Source organism: Hoplias malabaricus, chromosome 12 (genome assembly GCF_029633855.1).
Source record: "Hoplias malabaricus isolate fHopMal1 chromosome 12, fHopMal1.hap1, whole genome shotgun sequence".
Taxonomy (NCBI): Eukaryota; Metazoa; Chordata; class Actinopteri; order Characiformes; family Erythrinidae; genus Hoplias; species Hoplias malabaricus.
The window spans coordinates 4,287,825-4,304,315 of NC_089811.1; the positions used below are offsets into that span (position 1 = coordinate 4,287,825).

General features: G+C 43.2%; 1 protein-coding gene across 1 annotated transcript in view; it reads left to right on the plus strand.

The window, feature by feature from the left end:
- Positions 1-1,952: 1,952 nt before the first annotated feature.
- Positions 1,953-16,491, plus strand: part of ppp1r1c (protein phosphatase 1, regulatory (inhibitor) subunit 1C) — a 36,170-nt gene continuing 21,631 nt past the window's right edge. Inside the window, exons 1-2 of the mRNA XM_066641029.1 lie at positions 1,953-2,383; positions 7,733-7,793. Of these exons, the coding sequence (XP_066497126.1) occupies positions 2,303-2,383; positions 7,733-7,793 (142 nt within the window). The 5' untranslated portion in view covers positions 1,953-2,302. The remainder of the gene's footprint in view (positions 2,384-7,732; positions 7,794-16,491) is intronic.

The window sequence follows — 16,491 nt, forward strand, 5'->3', positions numbered from 1 at the left end:
TCTCCGCTCTGTCCAGCAGTTTTGGAGTGGTCGTGGTCTAATGACCCACTCTCCAGCGTGCAGGAGGATCAATACGGAAGATTTCCGTGGCAGATGGCCAGTGGACAGAAAGAGAAAATGGCTGGGCTGGACTCAGGCCGATGTAAAGGTGAGAGATCAGGTTTTCTTTGGTGAAGTCTCTGAGAGCGCTGTTTTATTCCCTCCTCTACACATCCTCTAATAATGACTTACTAGGTTTTAGTTTTTTGTCTGTTCCATCCATCCATCCATCCGTTCATCTGTCAGTCAATCAGTCACGCCACTCAATCAGGGGTGGTTTGTTCCTTAGGGCCATGGGGCAACACGCCACCTAAACAGAAAGGGAGGATATTTTTTGCTTTAATTCTACTACAGTAAAAACCCATGGCTCTGTATTAACCAAGCTCTGCCAGGCGGTTTGTTTTTGTCCAAACTCTAAATATCATAGTCCAATCATCGTTATGTTTTGTTCTATACGGTCCTGCCTTTTTTTTTTGGGCAATTTCAAGAAGGTGAAATTGCCCCAGACTCCTCTCATAAACTCTCATGTTAAAGCTCTTTTCTTCGAGCTGCAGAGCCTTCAGTTCATTCTCAGTGGGTTCCAGGAACTCGTCTCAAAATTCTTTCATCATATACAACGTGAGGTGTGTTCCAAATAGCCCTCTACTCTATTCCCTACATTGCTCACTATGTAGTGAAGTATATTTGTTTATGACCACAGCTGATTGTTGATTCGCTGTAGAGTCAAAGTAACTTTATTAAAGTAGACTTTATAATGAACTCCTGGATAAAACTCTCCACAAACTCTGTACAGTGTGTAGATAAAGAGAACACTTTATGAATCTAATGGTTACTGGTGGTATTTCTACATGAGGTGACCAGAGAAATAAAACTCTTTCACATTAGATGACACTGTCATGTTAGATTCCTGATTAGTTTGTAAAGTGCAATGTGCCAGTTTTCTAGATCTTAATTTACCTTAGCAGTTATCGCAACAATTACCACCCCCCTGAGAGACTTGGCAGGAACTTCCAATGCACTTCATTCATCTATTTATCTATCCATGCATCTGTCTCACCACCACACATCCGTACTCATCCATCCATCCACTTTCTCCTAAATGTATTAAAATTCTCCTTCTTTGCCTTAACCATCTCTCTCTCTCTCTCTCTCTCTCTCTCTCTCTCTCTCTCTCAGTATAGTCCTATATCCTACTACACACTATTAATATACTTATTTTTACTGTTGTTTTTATTATTGTTGTAGTAGTAGTACAGGTGGTAATAGTAGAAGTAGTAGTAATAGTTGTGGAAGTAGAATTAATATTAATAATATTAGCAATAATATAATCAGTGGCAATAGTACTATAGACAATACTTGTTTTTAACTTTTGTTGTTGTTCTTTTGTATTATTATTATTATTATTATTACTACTACTACTACTGGTATTATCCTAAATATGCCTGTAGACCATATTGGCCTATGAACTGTGTCAGGTCATGACACAATACATCCTGAACCTCCTAAAAATAAAGGGATTCTTTTAGAACAGACACTGATTCATGTTCATCGCCAGAAAATCTGAATAATTCACCATCCACAAATGATCTGCCAAGTGTGATCAAGTGTCCTAATGCCTTATCACCCAAACTTGCTCTCATGGGTCAGCCCCACTGTCCAGGAGGCAGAATCAGGACACACAGAGAGAGAGAGAGTGACAGAGAGAAAGAGAAAGAGAGAGAGAGAAATCTGCCGACAGCTTCCTGAAGTTGGGTCATCAATAATGTAGAGCACATCAGAGTGTGTCCCATGGGGAGAGGATATTACTCTGCTCTAAGTCTCGCTAATGCTGGACATCTGAGGCCAAGGAGAAGGACTGGAGCGCTGTAGCTGGACACTGCTGGAGGCTAGAGGACATAACATTTACTGTTGTGGATGAAAGAGGACATTGGACCCGACACGAGAGAATCATAGCTAATTTAGGACAAACCAAAAGACCAAAAGTCTGTTTGATTTCGTCAACTGCTTCTCTCTCTCTCTCTCTCTCTCTGTGTCTATCATTAGGAGTGGGGGGCAGTTTAGAGGCTGTCCTTCGCTGCTGTATGTCTGACCATAGAACTGCTCTTTGTCTTCCCTCCTCTCCCTCTCTCTCTCTCTCTCTCTCTCTCTCTCTCTCTATCTATCTCTCCCTCCCTCTCCCCTCTCCGTCCCTCCCTCCCTGCCTCCCTCTCTCTCCTTCTGGCTCTCTGTCTCTCGGCCGTCTGTGTGTCTGTTGACTCTCGACATGGAGCCCAACAGTCCAAAGAAGATCCAGTTCGCAGTGCCGCTGTTCCAGAGCAATTTGGACCCTCAGGCAGCAGAACATGTGAGTAAAGAGAGAGTGAGAGAGGAATGGGAGATGAAGCGGGGGGTCTCTAGTTACAGCTGAAGCTAATGCATGCTGGGGGTCCCACCGAGCCTTACACGAGATCTGCCAAATCAGTTTTGTGGCTCATTAGTGCTGCCCTTGTCATTAGTTAACGGTGTTGGAAGGTGGAAGTGCTGCTTGTTTATGTGGCTGAGGGCTGAGGATGACATGCCGGGACCTTCTGACCTTCTTTTTCTTCATCTTGTGTTTCTTTTTTGTGTTTTTAAAGCAGCTAGGTTACACAATCTCATACCTCTGTCTTTCAATCCTCGATTTCCACAGTCTGACCCCAAAAATTCTCGGAATTACTGCAGACTGGAGATACGAGGATCTCATCTAACGGCGATGATACGTTTGGTTGAATGATCTCAAGGTGTTCTCACTGGTGTTCCACTTGGCTGAATAATGTTCTTCATAGTTCTTTACCAATGTTACTCTTTACAAAAGCGCTGCCATGTTTAGTTCCCTGTGTAAGAGATCTATGAGAGTGAGGAATGGTTATGAAGTTTTTAGTAAAGCCTCCAGGTCAAAAGCACTCTTAAAAATAAAGGTGCTACAAAAAGTCCTTTGAGCGATGCCATTGAGGAAAAAAAAACACTTTTGGTTCCATAAAGAACCAGGTTTGTTTAAAAGATGTGTGGAAACTTTAAAAGGTTTAAATTGTTTGAAATGTAATTTTATTTTAATTTTTTTTCTCTTCTAAACTCAAAAGCCTAGCCAGTGACTGGGGCTGAAAATTAGCTGAGCTAGATGCCTCATATGTATTACATGTGCTACACTTTATGTAGCAGTGTTTATCTGTATTGTCTGTAAGCACTTATCCAGTTCAGGGTCGCGGTGGGTCCGGAGGTGGGAACACACCATGGAGGGGGCAAAAAATACTACACTCAAGGTTCTTTACATATTTAATCACTATATTATAATAAAATGGTCCTTCAAAGACATTCATTCTATGGAACTTTTTTTAAGAGGGTAAGACAAGAGTTTTTGTAGAACTGTCCTCCAAGCCAAGAAACAATCAAGAACCTGGATTGTTTGGGAGATATTTAAGCATTGAATTCCATTCTGTTCCATTCACTTTCAATGTATTCTGTTTTCAGTCATAGAAAATGTTGAAGCAAACCTTCAGTTGCATTTGGAGCAGGGTGGTGTGGAGTTATAACCGGTTGGAGTAGAGTGGTGTGGAGTTATAGCCAGTTGGAGCAGGGTGGTGTGGAGTTATAGCTGGTTGGAGCAGAGTGGTGGAGTTATAGCCGGTTGGAGGAGAGTAGTGTGGAGTTATAGCCGGTTGGAGCAGGGTGGTGGAGTTATAGCCGGTTGGAGCAGGGTGGTGTGGAGTTATAGCCGATTGGAGCAGGGTGGTGTGGAGTTATAGCCGGTTGGAGCAGGGTGGTGGAGTTATAGCCGGTTGGAGCAGGGTGGTGTGGAGTTATAGCCGGTTGGAGCAGGGTGGTGGATTTATAGTCAGTTGGAGCAGGGTGGTGTGGACTTATAGCTGGTTGGAGCAGAGTGGTGGAGTTATAGTCTGTTGGAGCAGGGTGTTGTGGAGTTATAGTCGGTTAGAGCAGGGTAGTGTGGAGTAATAGCCGGTTGGAGCAGGGTGGTGGAGTTATAGCTGGTTGGAGCAGGGTGGTGTGGAGTTATAGCTGGTTGGAGCAGGGTGGTGTGGAGTTATAGTCAGTTGGAGCAGGGTGGTGGAGTTATAGCTGGTTGGAGTAGGGTGGTGTGGAATTATAGCCGGTTGGAGCAGGGTGGTGTGGGGTTATAGCCGGTTGGAGCAGGGTGGTGGAGTTATAGCCGGTTGGAGCAGGGTGGTGTGGAGTTATAGCCGGTTGGAGCAGGGTGGTGTGGAGTTATAGCCGGTTGGAGCAGGGTGGTGGGGTTATAGCCGGTTGGAGCAGGGTAGTGTGGAGTTATAGCCAGTTGGAGCAGGGTGGTGTGGGGTTATAGCCGGTTGGAGCAGGGTGGTGTGGAGTTATAGCCGGTTGGAGCAGGGTGGTGGAGTTATAGCCGGTTGGAGCAGGGTGGTGGAGTTATAGCCGGTTGGAGGAGAGTGGTGTGGAGTTATAGCCGGTTGGAGCAGGGTGGTGAAGTTATAGTCGGTTGGAGCAGGGTGGTGTGGAGTTATAGCTGGTTGGAGCAGACTGGTGGAGTTATAGTCGGTTGGAGCAGGGTGGTGTGGAGTTATAGTCGGTTGGAGCAGGGTGGTGGAGTTATAGCCGGTTGGAGCAGGGTGGTGTGGAGTTATAGCCGGTTGGAGCAGGGTGGTGGAGTTATAGTCAGTTGGAGCAGGGTGGTGGAGTTATAGTCGGTTGGAGCAGGGTGGTGGAGTTATAGCTAGTTGGAGCAGGGTGCTGTGGAGTTATAGTCGGTTGGAGCAGGGTGGTGGAGTTATAGTCGGTTGGAGCAGGGTGGTGGAGTTATAGTCGGTTGGAGCAGGGTGGTGGAGTTATAGTCAGTTGGAGCAGGGTGGTGTGGAGTTATAGCCGGTTGGAGCAGGGTGGTGTGGAGTTAGAGCCGGTTGGAGCAGGGTGGTGGAGTTATAGTCAGTTGGAGCAGGGTGGTGGAGTTATAGCTGGTTGGAGCAGGGTGGTGGAGTTATAGCTGGTTGGAGCAGGGTGGTGTGGAGTTATAGCCGGTTGGAGCAGGGTGGTGTGGAGTTATAGTCAGTTGGAGCAGGGTGGTGGAGTTATAGCCGGTTGGAGCAGGGTGGTGTGGAGTTATAGCCGGTTGGAGCAGGGTGGTGGAGTTATAGCCGGTTGGAGCAGGGTGGTGTGGAGTTATAGTCGGTTGGAGCAGGGTGGTGGAATTATAGCCGATTGGAGCAGGGTGGTGTTGGGTTATAGCCTGTTGGAACAGAGTGGTGTTGGGTTATAGCTGGTTGGAGCAGGGTGGTGTGGAGTTATAGCCGGTTGGAGGAGAGTGGTGTAGAGTTATAGCCGGTTGGAGCAGTGTGGTGTGGAGTTATAGTCGGCTGCTCTATTTTTTATTCTGTTCTTCTCTAGTTAACTTTATTTTACTCTTTTTGATCTTTTTCAATCTATTACTCTTTTATTTCTTTCCTGTTTTCCTTTCAATTCCAGTCATTTCTTTTCTATTCCTCATATTTTACGTTCTATTAATTCCCATCCTCATTGTTGTAATGGGTTATATTTGTGTTCTCAGTGAAACACTCCTGTGTCTAGCATCCAGTCCAGAGGCTGTTTAGAACAGTAGCTGCTGCTGCTGACTGAGTAATAATAGTAACGTATTGGACCGGTTTTATGATCAGGCTGGATCAGCCAATCAGACGAAGCCTTGCTTGTGCTGAGTTAGTGCTCCATTAGAGCCGGCAGCAGTGGATCTATAACATCTTCCCTAAGCCTCGTTTAGAAACGGACAGCCCTGACCACTGCAGGAGCACAGGGAAACAAAGGAGTGAGTGGAGCTCTGGGGGTGTTAGAGGGTAGAATTCATGATGGTGATGATGCAGACTGTCTATGATTCAGAGAGAGGAGGAAGAGTAGAGTTTGAAAATAGAGCTCAGGTTCATCACGACTTTTGAATCTCCTCACTTTCTGAAAAAATATAAAGCATGTTTCTCCAAGGAGGTCATTTTAGAAATGTGAATATGGTTATAGTACATTTGGGTTCAGGTAAAGAGAGGTTATTCCATGTCTGTCATCCATCTTTGGGCAGGAAATTGTTTGCTGTGAGTGGTGTTATTATCTCACAAAAGTGGTCCTACTCCAGCGTGAATTGTGATTTTTTTGATAAAAAACACCACCCCTAGGATTCACAAAGCGTACTAAATACAGCTCTCCCTCCTTCGATGTACACATGAATTTCTAAAAGCTATAATCTCTTAAAAATGATATGATGCAGTCACATTATTGTCACTAAAATTGCAAATAGTGTAATGTACATTTAAAGGTACAGCAGTGGTGTTAAGGTCCAGTTGTGTTCGCTAGAGCTTTTCCAGAAGGAGAAGTGAATATTTGTTACCCAGTAAACATTTAGCTGTTGATTCAACGTTGAAATAACGTAATGACTGCCGTCTAATCAACGTTCTCTTAAGGTTGAAAATGAAAGTTGAAAAGACGTCCAAACACAGACATTGAAAAGACGACTATTAGACGTATTTTGGACGTCCATTGATGTTATTAATTGGTCCCGAAATAAATGACTTGTATAAAACGTGTTTTGGACGTCCACTGACGTTATCGATTGGTCACCACTTAACTAACTTATTAAGATGGATTTTGGATGTCCATTGACGTTTAAAATATGTCCTTAATGGACAGACTACTTTTAGACCTATTTTGAACGTCCTGGGATGTTCCTTGTTTACTGGGTAATCTTTTGCTATAGAACAGTTTTCATCAGAAAAACGAAATGAATCTATGAAATGAACACTACTTAAAAATCTACAATTGATTTATTAGGTGAAGAAATAAGTTGTAAAGTGCTTTTTGTGAATCACAGTTAAAAACTCAAACATTCTCCCACTCTTTGGTAATTTTTGGCAACTGTTGCATAGAATTAAAAATGAGAGTTTTCATTTTATTTACTAAAAAAACTTGAAAATGGTGTGCGACAAGGATTCATTGTGTGATTATTGTGTGATTGATGTTGATGTTAACACTCATAAATGTGTACATAATTGTTAGGTTACATTCTCTTGACATGATATGATTATATATTATATGATTACATATATGAGGTGTTACCCTCAAGGTCACGTCTTAAATATATCACACACTATTAGGTGTTTAAGATACTACCTTGAAGGTACCATTTCAATGACGGGTTTTCTGAGTGTAACCCTGACTCTGTAACCACAGTCCTCACTGTCTCCTGTTTAACTTTCCCCCAGAGCACTTTACAGCTCTGTTAATTTGATTCTTCTTCGTATAGTGAGCTCATACAGTGATCATCAAATAATGACCAGCCTTAACGAATCACGACGTGGACATGTTACAGATATGTGAGCTGCTCCTAGAGTTGAACAGGCCTGTGTAATCATGAGATCTTGTTTCCTACTCATCGTGAATCAGAAAATTATTTGTAGATCCTTTATTAGTTGATATTATATGATGTTGTAATACTGTGTTAATTGTGTAAGTGATATTAATTACATAGCAATAATCAGCTATGGGGTTGACTAGGCTTAATGCTGAGAGGATACAAGAGCAATAACAGTCTCTCTCTCTGTGTCTCTCTCTCTCTCTCTCTCTCTGTCTCTCTCTGTCTCTCTCTTTCTCTCTCTGTCTCTTTCGCTCTCTCTCTCTCTCTCTCTCTCTCTCTCTCTCTCTCTCTGTCTGTCAGATACGTAAGAGGAGGCCCACTCCAGCGACTCTCGTCATCTATAATGACCCCAGTGCTTCAGGTAACGTTATGGCCCAGTTTCAAAACACACACACACACACACACAGGATCAGTGCTTATCTTCTAAAGCATGTGTATGTGTGTGGACACAGAGGGGACTGGTTTAAACAGAGTACATGGGGTCAAGGCCAGAAGTGAACACACAGATACGTGTGTGTGTGTGTTCCCTGTAACCCAACAGAGCATTGTGTTAGTGCATTAGCCCCATGACCCATTAGGCTCGTTTCTCTAAAGCCTTTATATTAACGATGTGGGTGAAGTAGTAAATGAAGCTCGATGGCTCTCTTCTCAGAGAAAGCTTTCATGCCACTGATAAACACTGCATCTCTTCACTGAGTTCACTGTGTACAGGGCTGTGCCATATTTAATCCAATGGGAGGGCATTTGGGTTTAACTTGGGGGGGGGGGGGGGTATGCTGCAACAACAGCTTCAAACAGTTACTTTTAGCACACAGAGAAACTCAGAGTGAACAGTTGAATGAACTCCATGTGCTTCTCTATCAGAGCTGTGGCAGGGGAAAATAAAGCTAAGGCTGAATGGTGTTTCTTGTTCACAGCTTCTAGAATTTGCCACTCCTCCTTAAACAGAACAAAACAGGATTTTCCCAACAGACGGAAAGTGCAAAACATTCTTGTCTTGAAATGTTTATTTTTATTCAGTCCTTGTCTAGTTTTCCTTGTGAAATATAAGTCGTCAACGAAAACCTCTATCAAAAATGTTATATGTGGTGTGTCTCACATTTTCATCGTCGCTGCCCACTAAAAACTGACTGGGTGGTCTTGTTTCACAGTGTATGGGTTGGTGGACTCCAGATCCACACATTAATGTACAAATGCACTGTGAGTTTTTATAATGTTCCCTTTAAATTCCATCATAGGTTAAGAAGGTTATTCCTTCTCTTGTAAAGTAACCAGTTTAGCACTCTCACATTGCCAGATGCTCTAGGGATAACCGCCTATAACCACAGAAAAACATTTGACTGACATACAAGCCATGGCCTGGTGGGTAGGGAACTGGGCGTGTAACTGGAAGATTGCCGGTTTGATTCCCAGAACCGGTGGGTCATGACTGAAGTGCCTTTGAGCAAGGCACATAACCCCCAACTGCTCCCCAGGTGCTATGGCTCTTCCTCTGTAGCCAATAAAGTGATTCTAATTCTAAAGGGACCAATCACGAGTCTGCTATTTTGGCATGACATGTAGAAGGAGGCGGTCTTTGATTCACATCGGACCAATGCCAGAGCCAGCCCAAAACGATAAACAGGAGTTCGTATACTCGACTGTACAGGGAGCCAATCAGAATGCAGCTGGCAGAATACTGACTAACCCCCCCGGTGAAGTGCAGCTGGTTTGGATCTAAACTGCTGTCTGGACCTTGAGAGAGTCTTTCTTTATCCTTCACATATTTTATCAGTTATGTCCTTTATCGGTTCCGTCAGCAAAGGATGGGATTGTTTGTTTTGGTAGTTTTTTGTTTTGTCTGGTGTTTGGGACATGGCTTGAAGGGTTTTCAAGACTGTGGAGTTTCAGGGATGTGTGTGTGTGTGTGTGTGTGTGTGTGTGTATTTCAGTGCCTGTGGTCTCTCTAACATTGCGGTCAAGTTCTTCCTCCCTCAAACCATGGCTGAAGTGCCCTTGAGCAAGGCATATAACCCCCATGCTCACCAGGTGCCAAAATGGCTGCCCACTGCTGCCTGTGTGTGTGTTCAGTAACCCTAATCACTGGTGTGTGAATCTTCATTGACACTGATGTGCTAAATGTGAAGGTCAAATTTGGTTTCACTTCTATATAATGATGATAACGCAGGTTTCACATTTTCATGTTTAAGTATGAAATAAAGCTTATAATCAAGGCCTTAAGTTATCTTTAAGAGGACATACTATGAAAAAGTAATTGGTTCAGTTCTTGTGCACATTAATGTGTTTATCTGAAGTCCACCAACCCACACACTGTGAAACAGGAACACCCAGTCAGTTGTCTGTAATATGCCTAAGTCTGATAATACAAGCCTATCTGATTCTGCTCTGCTTCTGACGTCAAGCGTAGAGACTTTAGAGATGTCCTGCCCCCTCATCTGAGTCTGTCCAATCACAGCGCTGTGGAGAATAAGAGCACTGAGAACAAATGGAGAAGGCTAAAAAAAACAGCTTCTGTTCCTCGCTCCTCACTGCTGTGCGCTCAGGGGCGGGGTGAACAGAGAGCGGCTCATTATCATTTAAAGGAACAGATGCCGAAGCCCGCCGTTCTGAATAGGGCTGTTTAGCCAGAGGGAGAACGCTGGTGCGGGGTTTGTTCCTTGTGGTGTTTTGACCAAAGCAGGTCACGGATAATCCTCATAGAAAAGAACAAATTGAAATGGGTCACAGCAGCCACACATGAGCCTAAAGTCACCATGCTCAATGCCAAACGTCAGCTAAAGGTGTATAAGGAATGTGGAGCAGTGGAACTGTGTTCTCTTTAGAGTCTGAACCCCATCGATTCCCCTTGGGATGAGGTGGAGTGGGGTTTGTGATCCAGAACTAATGAGCCTATATTAGTAACTAGCTTTAGCGGGTAGGGGCAGGCCTGGTGAACACATAAACAAACACCTTCCTGTCAAACAACTCACAATGATGCTTTATTCCCTTTCACCTGTGCACAACTCCCTCGGTTGTAGAGTTTAACTTCAGTGAAGGAGAATAGAGCAGGGCTCCCAGTGGTCATTCAAGTTCATTGTGAAATGGCTGTGGTCGTATTGTGAGAGTAAATGTCTTTTCAGCACGTTTGTGTCTAAGTGAGACGCAGATTTCTCACCGTTATGAGCTCGGTTATTGTTTTAGGAAGTCTCCCTACAACATGCCTCTGAGACTCTGACGCTCATTCACGTCTGGTTTTAAGAGACAGAGGGCACTGTTAGTTAATGTTAATTATTGGTAAATGGGGAGGAGTACACAGTCGGCTGTGTTTCAGTAACTCCAGACATTTCTGTGTATTTCCACATGGAAGACACTGGTGTGCACCCCTTGGATCTGGGGCCCTCAATACTTGTTGGGAAAGAGGGGTAGGGCAGAGACGGAGTGATATATACGCCTTGAAATGGAGATTATTTTAGGGGCACACTTCAAACAAAGGAATATGAATGGGAATCAGTGGTAAAATGGCGGCACACGTGACCAAAAATCTTTTTTTTCTTTAATAAACTATGATGATCACTGTATGCAATTTCAGTGCGTTATGTCACTTTACTTCATAACAAGCAGAAACCATGCTAATATTTTGCTGATGTCTCTGAATTTCCAGTTCCACCTTAAATGGTGAAACAATTATGTTCTAGCACCTGAGGTTACTGTAAAATTTAAGGTGGAACTGGAAGTTTAGAACAAAAAGAAGAGGAATAAGCAGCTGAATTCAACTTTATTTATAGAGATTTAGGAATGGGTGATAATATATGATTGTCAAACATGTTTGTACATGTATAAAGCCCTAAATGTAACTGTCTTAAAGTTCAGAACGCTTAGGACAAATGTGACTGAGATAGGGTACGTCTTGAACATGAAATGTAATCAACACTTGGAGGAGGTCTGGGACCCATGGCCTCATCACTTTATCAGTGTGAACAGTAAGGCATTCTTTATCACCTTGAGTGAGAAAAGACAGTAAAGAAACTACGACGCAAGGTGAAAGAGAATGACGTTCTTTGTTCAGTTTGACCTTGTAGATGAGAAAAGAGAAAAGATTACAAAAGACTAATAGCTCTTACTGGAATGTTAGCAAGGATTCAGTGAACATTTCTGTCTGAAAAACCCTGCGGTGGTCCAAGAGTGATGCATGTGGACAGCACATCCACTTTGTGATCAGATGATCAACACACTTTAATGCCAGATATGAACAGGACTCACCCACTGACTCACCCACTTACGTGCACTCAATTGCACCACTAGGGGTGCTATTATTCACATACCTACTCACGTTTTGGAACTGCTCCACCAGGGGGTGCTATTCAGTGCTTCATATTACAGACAGTATAGTACTTTTTTCTTTTTTATTACTATTTATATCAAATTAATAGTCTACATTTAGTAGCTTTAATTATTCATTTAGTTAATTTCTAGAATGTCTAGTTGTTTTATGTGGTGAATGTGTCTGATGTCACTGGCAGGCACTTTTGCTTGATTCATGGCAATACTTTTTAATTATTAAAGAAATCTTCAATTAAAATAGCTGCACATTATGTGCATTTTATTCTTAAAATTTTAATCAATTTCTCTGTTGTTTACTAAGAAAAGATGGGGAAAAAATTAACAAAAGCCACAGTCATTTTTGAATCAAGCTAAATTCTCTGCTTGTTTTTATTTTTTTATTTTTATTTATTTATGTGTTCTTACTGTGTCTGCGTGGGTTTCCTCCGAGTGACTGTCTGTGAGGAGTGTGGTGTGTTCTCCCTGTGTCTGCGTGGGTTTCCTCCGGGTGACTGTCTGTGAGGAGTGTGGTGTGTTCTCCCTGTGTCTGCATGGGTTTCCTCCGGGTGACTGTCTGTGAGGAGTGTGGTGTGTTCTCCCTCTGTCTGCGTGGGTTTCCTCCGAGTGACTGTCTGTGAGGAGTGTGGTGTGTTCTCACTGTGTCTGCGTGGGTTTCCTCTGGGTGACTGTCTGTGAGGAGTGTGGTGTGTTCTCCCTGTGTCTGCGTGGGTTTCCTCCGAGTTACTGTCTGTGAGGAGTGTGGTGTGTTCTCCCTGTGTCTGCGTGGGTTTCCTCCGGGTGACTGTCTGTGAGGAGTGTGGTGTGTTCTCCCTGTGTCCTCGTGGGTTTCCTCCGGGTGCTCCGGTTTCCTCCCACAGTCCAAAAGCACACATTGGTAGGTGGATTGGCGACTCAAAAGTGTCCGTAGGTGTGAATGTGTGTGTGTTGCCCTGTGAAGGACTGGCACCCCCTCCAGAGTGTATTCCTGCCTTGCGCTCAATGATTCCAAGTAGGCTCTGGACCCACCGCGACCCTAAACTGGATAAGGGTATGAATGAATATTTTGCCAGTGGAATAAAACATTCGCTCTAGATACAATTACTTATTACAAATTCATCCAATTAAAGTGTGTAATGACCTTATACACTCGCATAATACCCTCAGAATGAGGAATATTAAATAAATGAAGGTGTTTTATTACTGAGACTATCACAGTGAATGTGTAATGTTTGTGATTGGATCCTGGGGTCATTGTACAGTGCGCAGCGTGTGCTCCTGGACGTATATCGGTCAGAGTTCAGCCACAGCTCTGACATTTAAGGAAAGGTCAATAGCGAATTATCTAACAGTCCATTTTTAGACTAATCCCATTACACAACATCAGGAGACGACCTCTCTTTCTGGCCCCTGGTCTCTGGACTTTTAGTGGCACAGCTGCCCATCTTCACAGAGCGCTGTGTGTTACGAGTCCAGGAATATCTAAATGTTTAGAGGCCCCTGGTCAGATTATACGTTATACAACCAAATGTATGAGGACACTTTAGTCTCCGACTACAGCTACACACCGATAAAAAACAATTCCTTGGCAAAGTGGAGTCATCGTAAGAATGTTATAGGATTATTTAAGTTTTTCTAGACGTTATTTACCGGTTTAAATTGACCATAACCACAGTCCTAACTCTAAACCCTACCCTAAACATAACCCTGAGCTAATAATGGTTAGAAATAATGATTAAATTGTAATGAATCGTAATAAATAATGCTGTAGAAAGGATGCAAAGATGTGTTACGCCCCTGTCCTGTCATGTCTGTTTTCCCTGCCATGTGCTCTCTCAGCACATGGCTCTGTTTGTTGTTGTCCATGTCTCAGCCCTTGTCCCACCTTCTTTCGTCCTCCTTGTCAGTGTCCTCGTCAGTGTTGTTTGTAATCCTGCCCCTTTATTATTAGTCTCAGGTGTCCTTGTGTGTATTTAAGTCCCCTTCTCTCACTTCCTCTTGTCAGACATTTCTCCTTTGTACTGTTTCGGTCCTTGTTATCAAGTCTATCATGTTATCAAGTCTGTATGTCTCTGCAGTTTCTCCGTCATTGTTTTCCACGTCGTTGTTTCATGTTGTCGCTTCATTTCCTCTGTTGTTGTCTCGTTTTGTTTTGCTTTGTTCCTAGTCCAAGTCGTGTTGTTTTGTTTCCTAAGCCATGTTGTGTTGTTTTGCTATGTTCCTAGTCATGTCGTGTTGTTTCTTTCCCTCTCCAAGTCAAGTCATTTTGTTTCCTAGTCATTTTGTTGTGTTTTCTAGTCCTGTTCCTCTTCCGTAGTTGTCTGTCTTTGTTTTGTTATATCTTTTGTTTGATTGAAGTATATGTGTTTTAGCAAGTGCCTCCGCCTCTGTCAGTCCGCCCCGTGAAACGTGACAATATGTTGCTGCTCCTTTTTTGTCCTCTAGGTTCCTGATCTTGAGACCTGGTCTAGGGTTATTCTCTTTAGCAGCGTCTGTGGTCTGGTTTGTTGATGTAGGACAGCGTTTGGTTTGTTGGGCTGTAAACACAAAACCATCGGTTTGATCACGTTAGTCACAGTCCTGAGGTCAGGAGTAGTCAATATATTAATGCCAATTTTCCTTGCATCCCATTCAGGTTCTTATGGTTTAAATTTGGTATTCCCCACCCTCCCCACGTCTGGGAGGGCTTTACACTAGATGTTGAACATTCTTGTGAGAATCACTTAAATTGTAGTGAAGTCCCCAAATATATTATACAGACTTCCATCACTCCAGAGGACAGTTCCACTGCTCTACAGCCCTATGCCACTGGGATAATGCCCCTCCAGCAAGCAGTTGATCCAAAACAGCTCATATAATAAGATAATAAGGACATATAATGTAGAAAAGTGGTATGCTTTGTAGCGAGACCTCTGTTGGTCATCGATAGCAAAGCTGTCTGTTCTCTATTCAGTGGTCTATTTCAGTCACAAAGCAACTAGATGCAAATCTTCTCAGCAGCCATTAAAACATGTATAAAAGCACTTCACTGACCCCAGATCTGCCTTTCCATCTGCGGGTGGAAAGGCGTTGATTCAGAAGCAGTGTCCGCTCAGGAAGACTTCCTTTCTGACCATCTCTGTTGACTGGAAGTGTTTATTTGGGCCTCTTTCTTGTACCAGACGCTTCTAGCTGTAATTACCACCAGTGGGACTTTTCTCAGCATGAACAGAGCGCTGGATAATTTCACTCTGCTGCCGGAGAGAGCTTAAATAGACCCTTCCCTTCACACCTTCTTTGATGAGGCCTGGTTTTTTACAGCTCAGCTCTGTTCACACTTAGGGTGATCATTTTCTTTAACCCAAGAAACAGGGCATCGTAGCAGAAACAGAGAAGACCTGATACCACTCACACAAAATAGAAGCACAAACCTGACACTTACTGGTGATATTTAAATTCTATTCTCACTCCCTCCAAAGGTTTGCTATTGGCCAGGTGTCACATTCTGGTTTCTTATCATTACTTTTTGATTCCTAACCATTTAGCAAGGCTTATGTGTGTGTGTGTCTGTGTTGCCCTGTGAAAGACTGGCGCCCCCTCCAGTGTGTATTCGTACCTTGCGCCCAATGACTCCAGGTAGGCTCTTGACCCACAATGACCCTGAACTGGATAAGGGTTACAGATCATGAATGAATGAATGAATGAATGAATGAATGAGTAATCAATGTAATTCAAACTGATTTGACATGAAGTGGTTGTTGTAGAGAAACATTGGTGAATGGAACCAGACGTCTCTGTGTGAATAGAGCGTTTTGTTTGCTCTCACCATCAGACCTCCAATCATTTAAAGAGCTTTGTTATGGAAATGTGGTGTATGTTTGAATGACTTATAATATATAACGTGACCCCAAACACAGGGCAGCATTTCTCCTGAAATGATGTGATTTTAGTGACCTGTTATCTCTATAATTACAATGTAATACAATTACCATAATATCATTACACACTTATAACCAATTCATAACATGCTTTAAGATTTCTCTGTGTCTCTTCAGTCATGTAAAGTGGATGTAGGCCAAGTCTAGAGGCTGTTTATTTTCTGTTATAACAGAGCAGAGTGGAAGAGCATGATTGCTGGCTGCTGCTGCTGCTGCTGTGTGTGTGTGTGTGTGTGTGTGTGTGTGTGTGTGTGTCATAAAAAGCACAAACAATGAATGCATAATATATACTGCATAATAAGAAAATTAAATAGGAAGATATTAAATTACATTTAATTAAGAACTGATTATAAAACTGTCACGGGGCGACAGCTGGTCTCCACTGCGCACCACAGAACCCAGCCCCCAGACTCAGAGGAACTCTGAAACTCAAAAGGGACTACCAGGATTAGTGAAACTCCAACATGGAGGAACAAGGCCCTTGCCTTGCCCTGAAGCAAGTGAGGACCTCGCGCCCTTTGATAACTCCCCAGAGGTGGAACTGGGTCGGTTATCAACACACGATGGAATGAGCAGACCTGGGTGGGAGTCTCTTGAGTTTGGAGCATGCAGGTTCCACAGGGTGAGAGGTATTCCCACGCTTAAGGGCAAGGCCTTCCATCGCTTCTTGAGTTTGATTTCCTCAGGATTCAGGGGGCTGGGTATGAGGTAGCACAAGCAGAACATGGTCCTCCCATGACAGTAGCATCAAAGATATCACCTTCTCTCATTATGCATGTCTCAAACGAACATAGAAATGTCTGACAGCTGTTTATATTCTGTTACATTACATCAGAGTGGCTATAA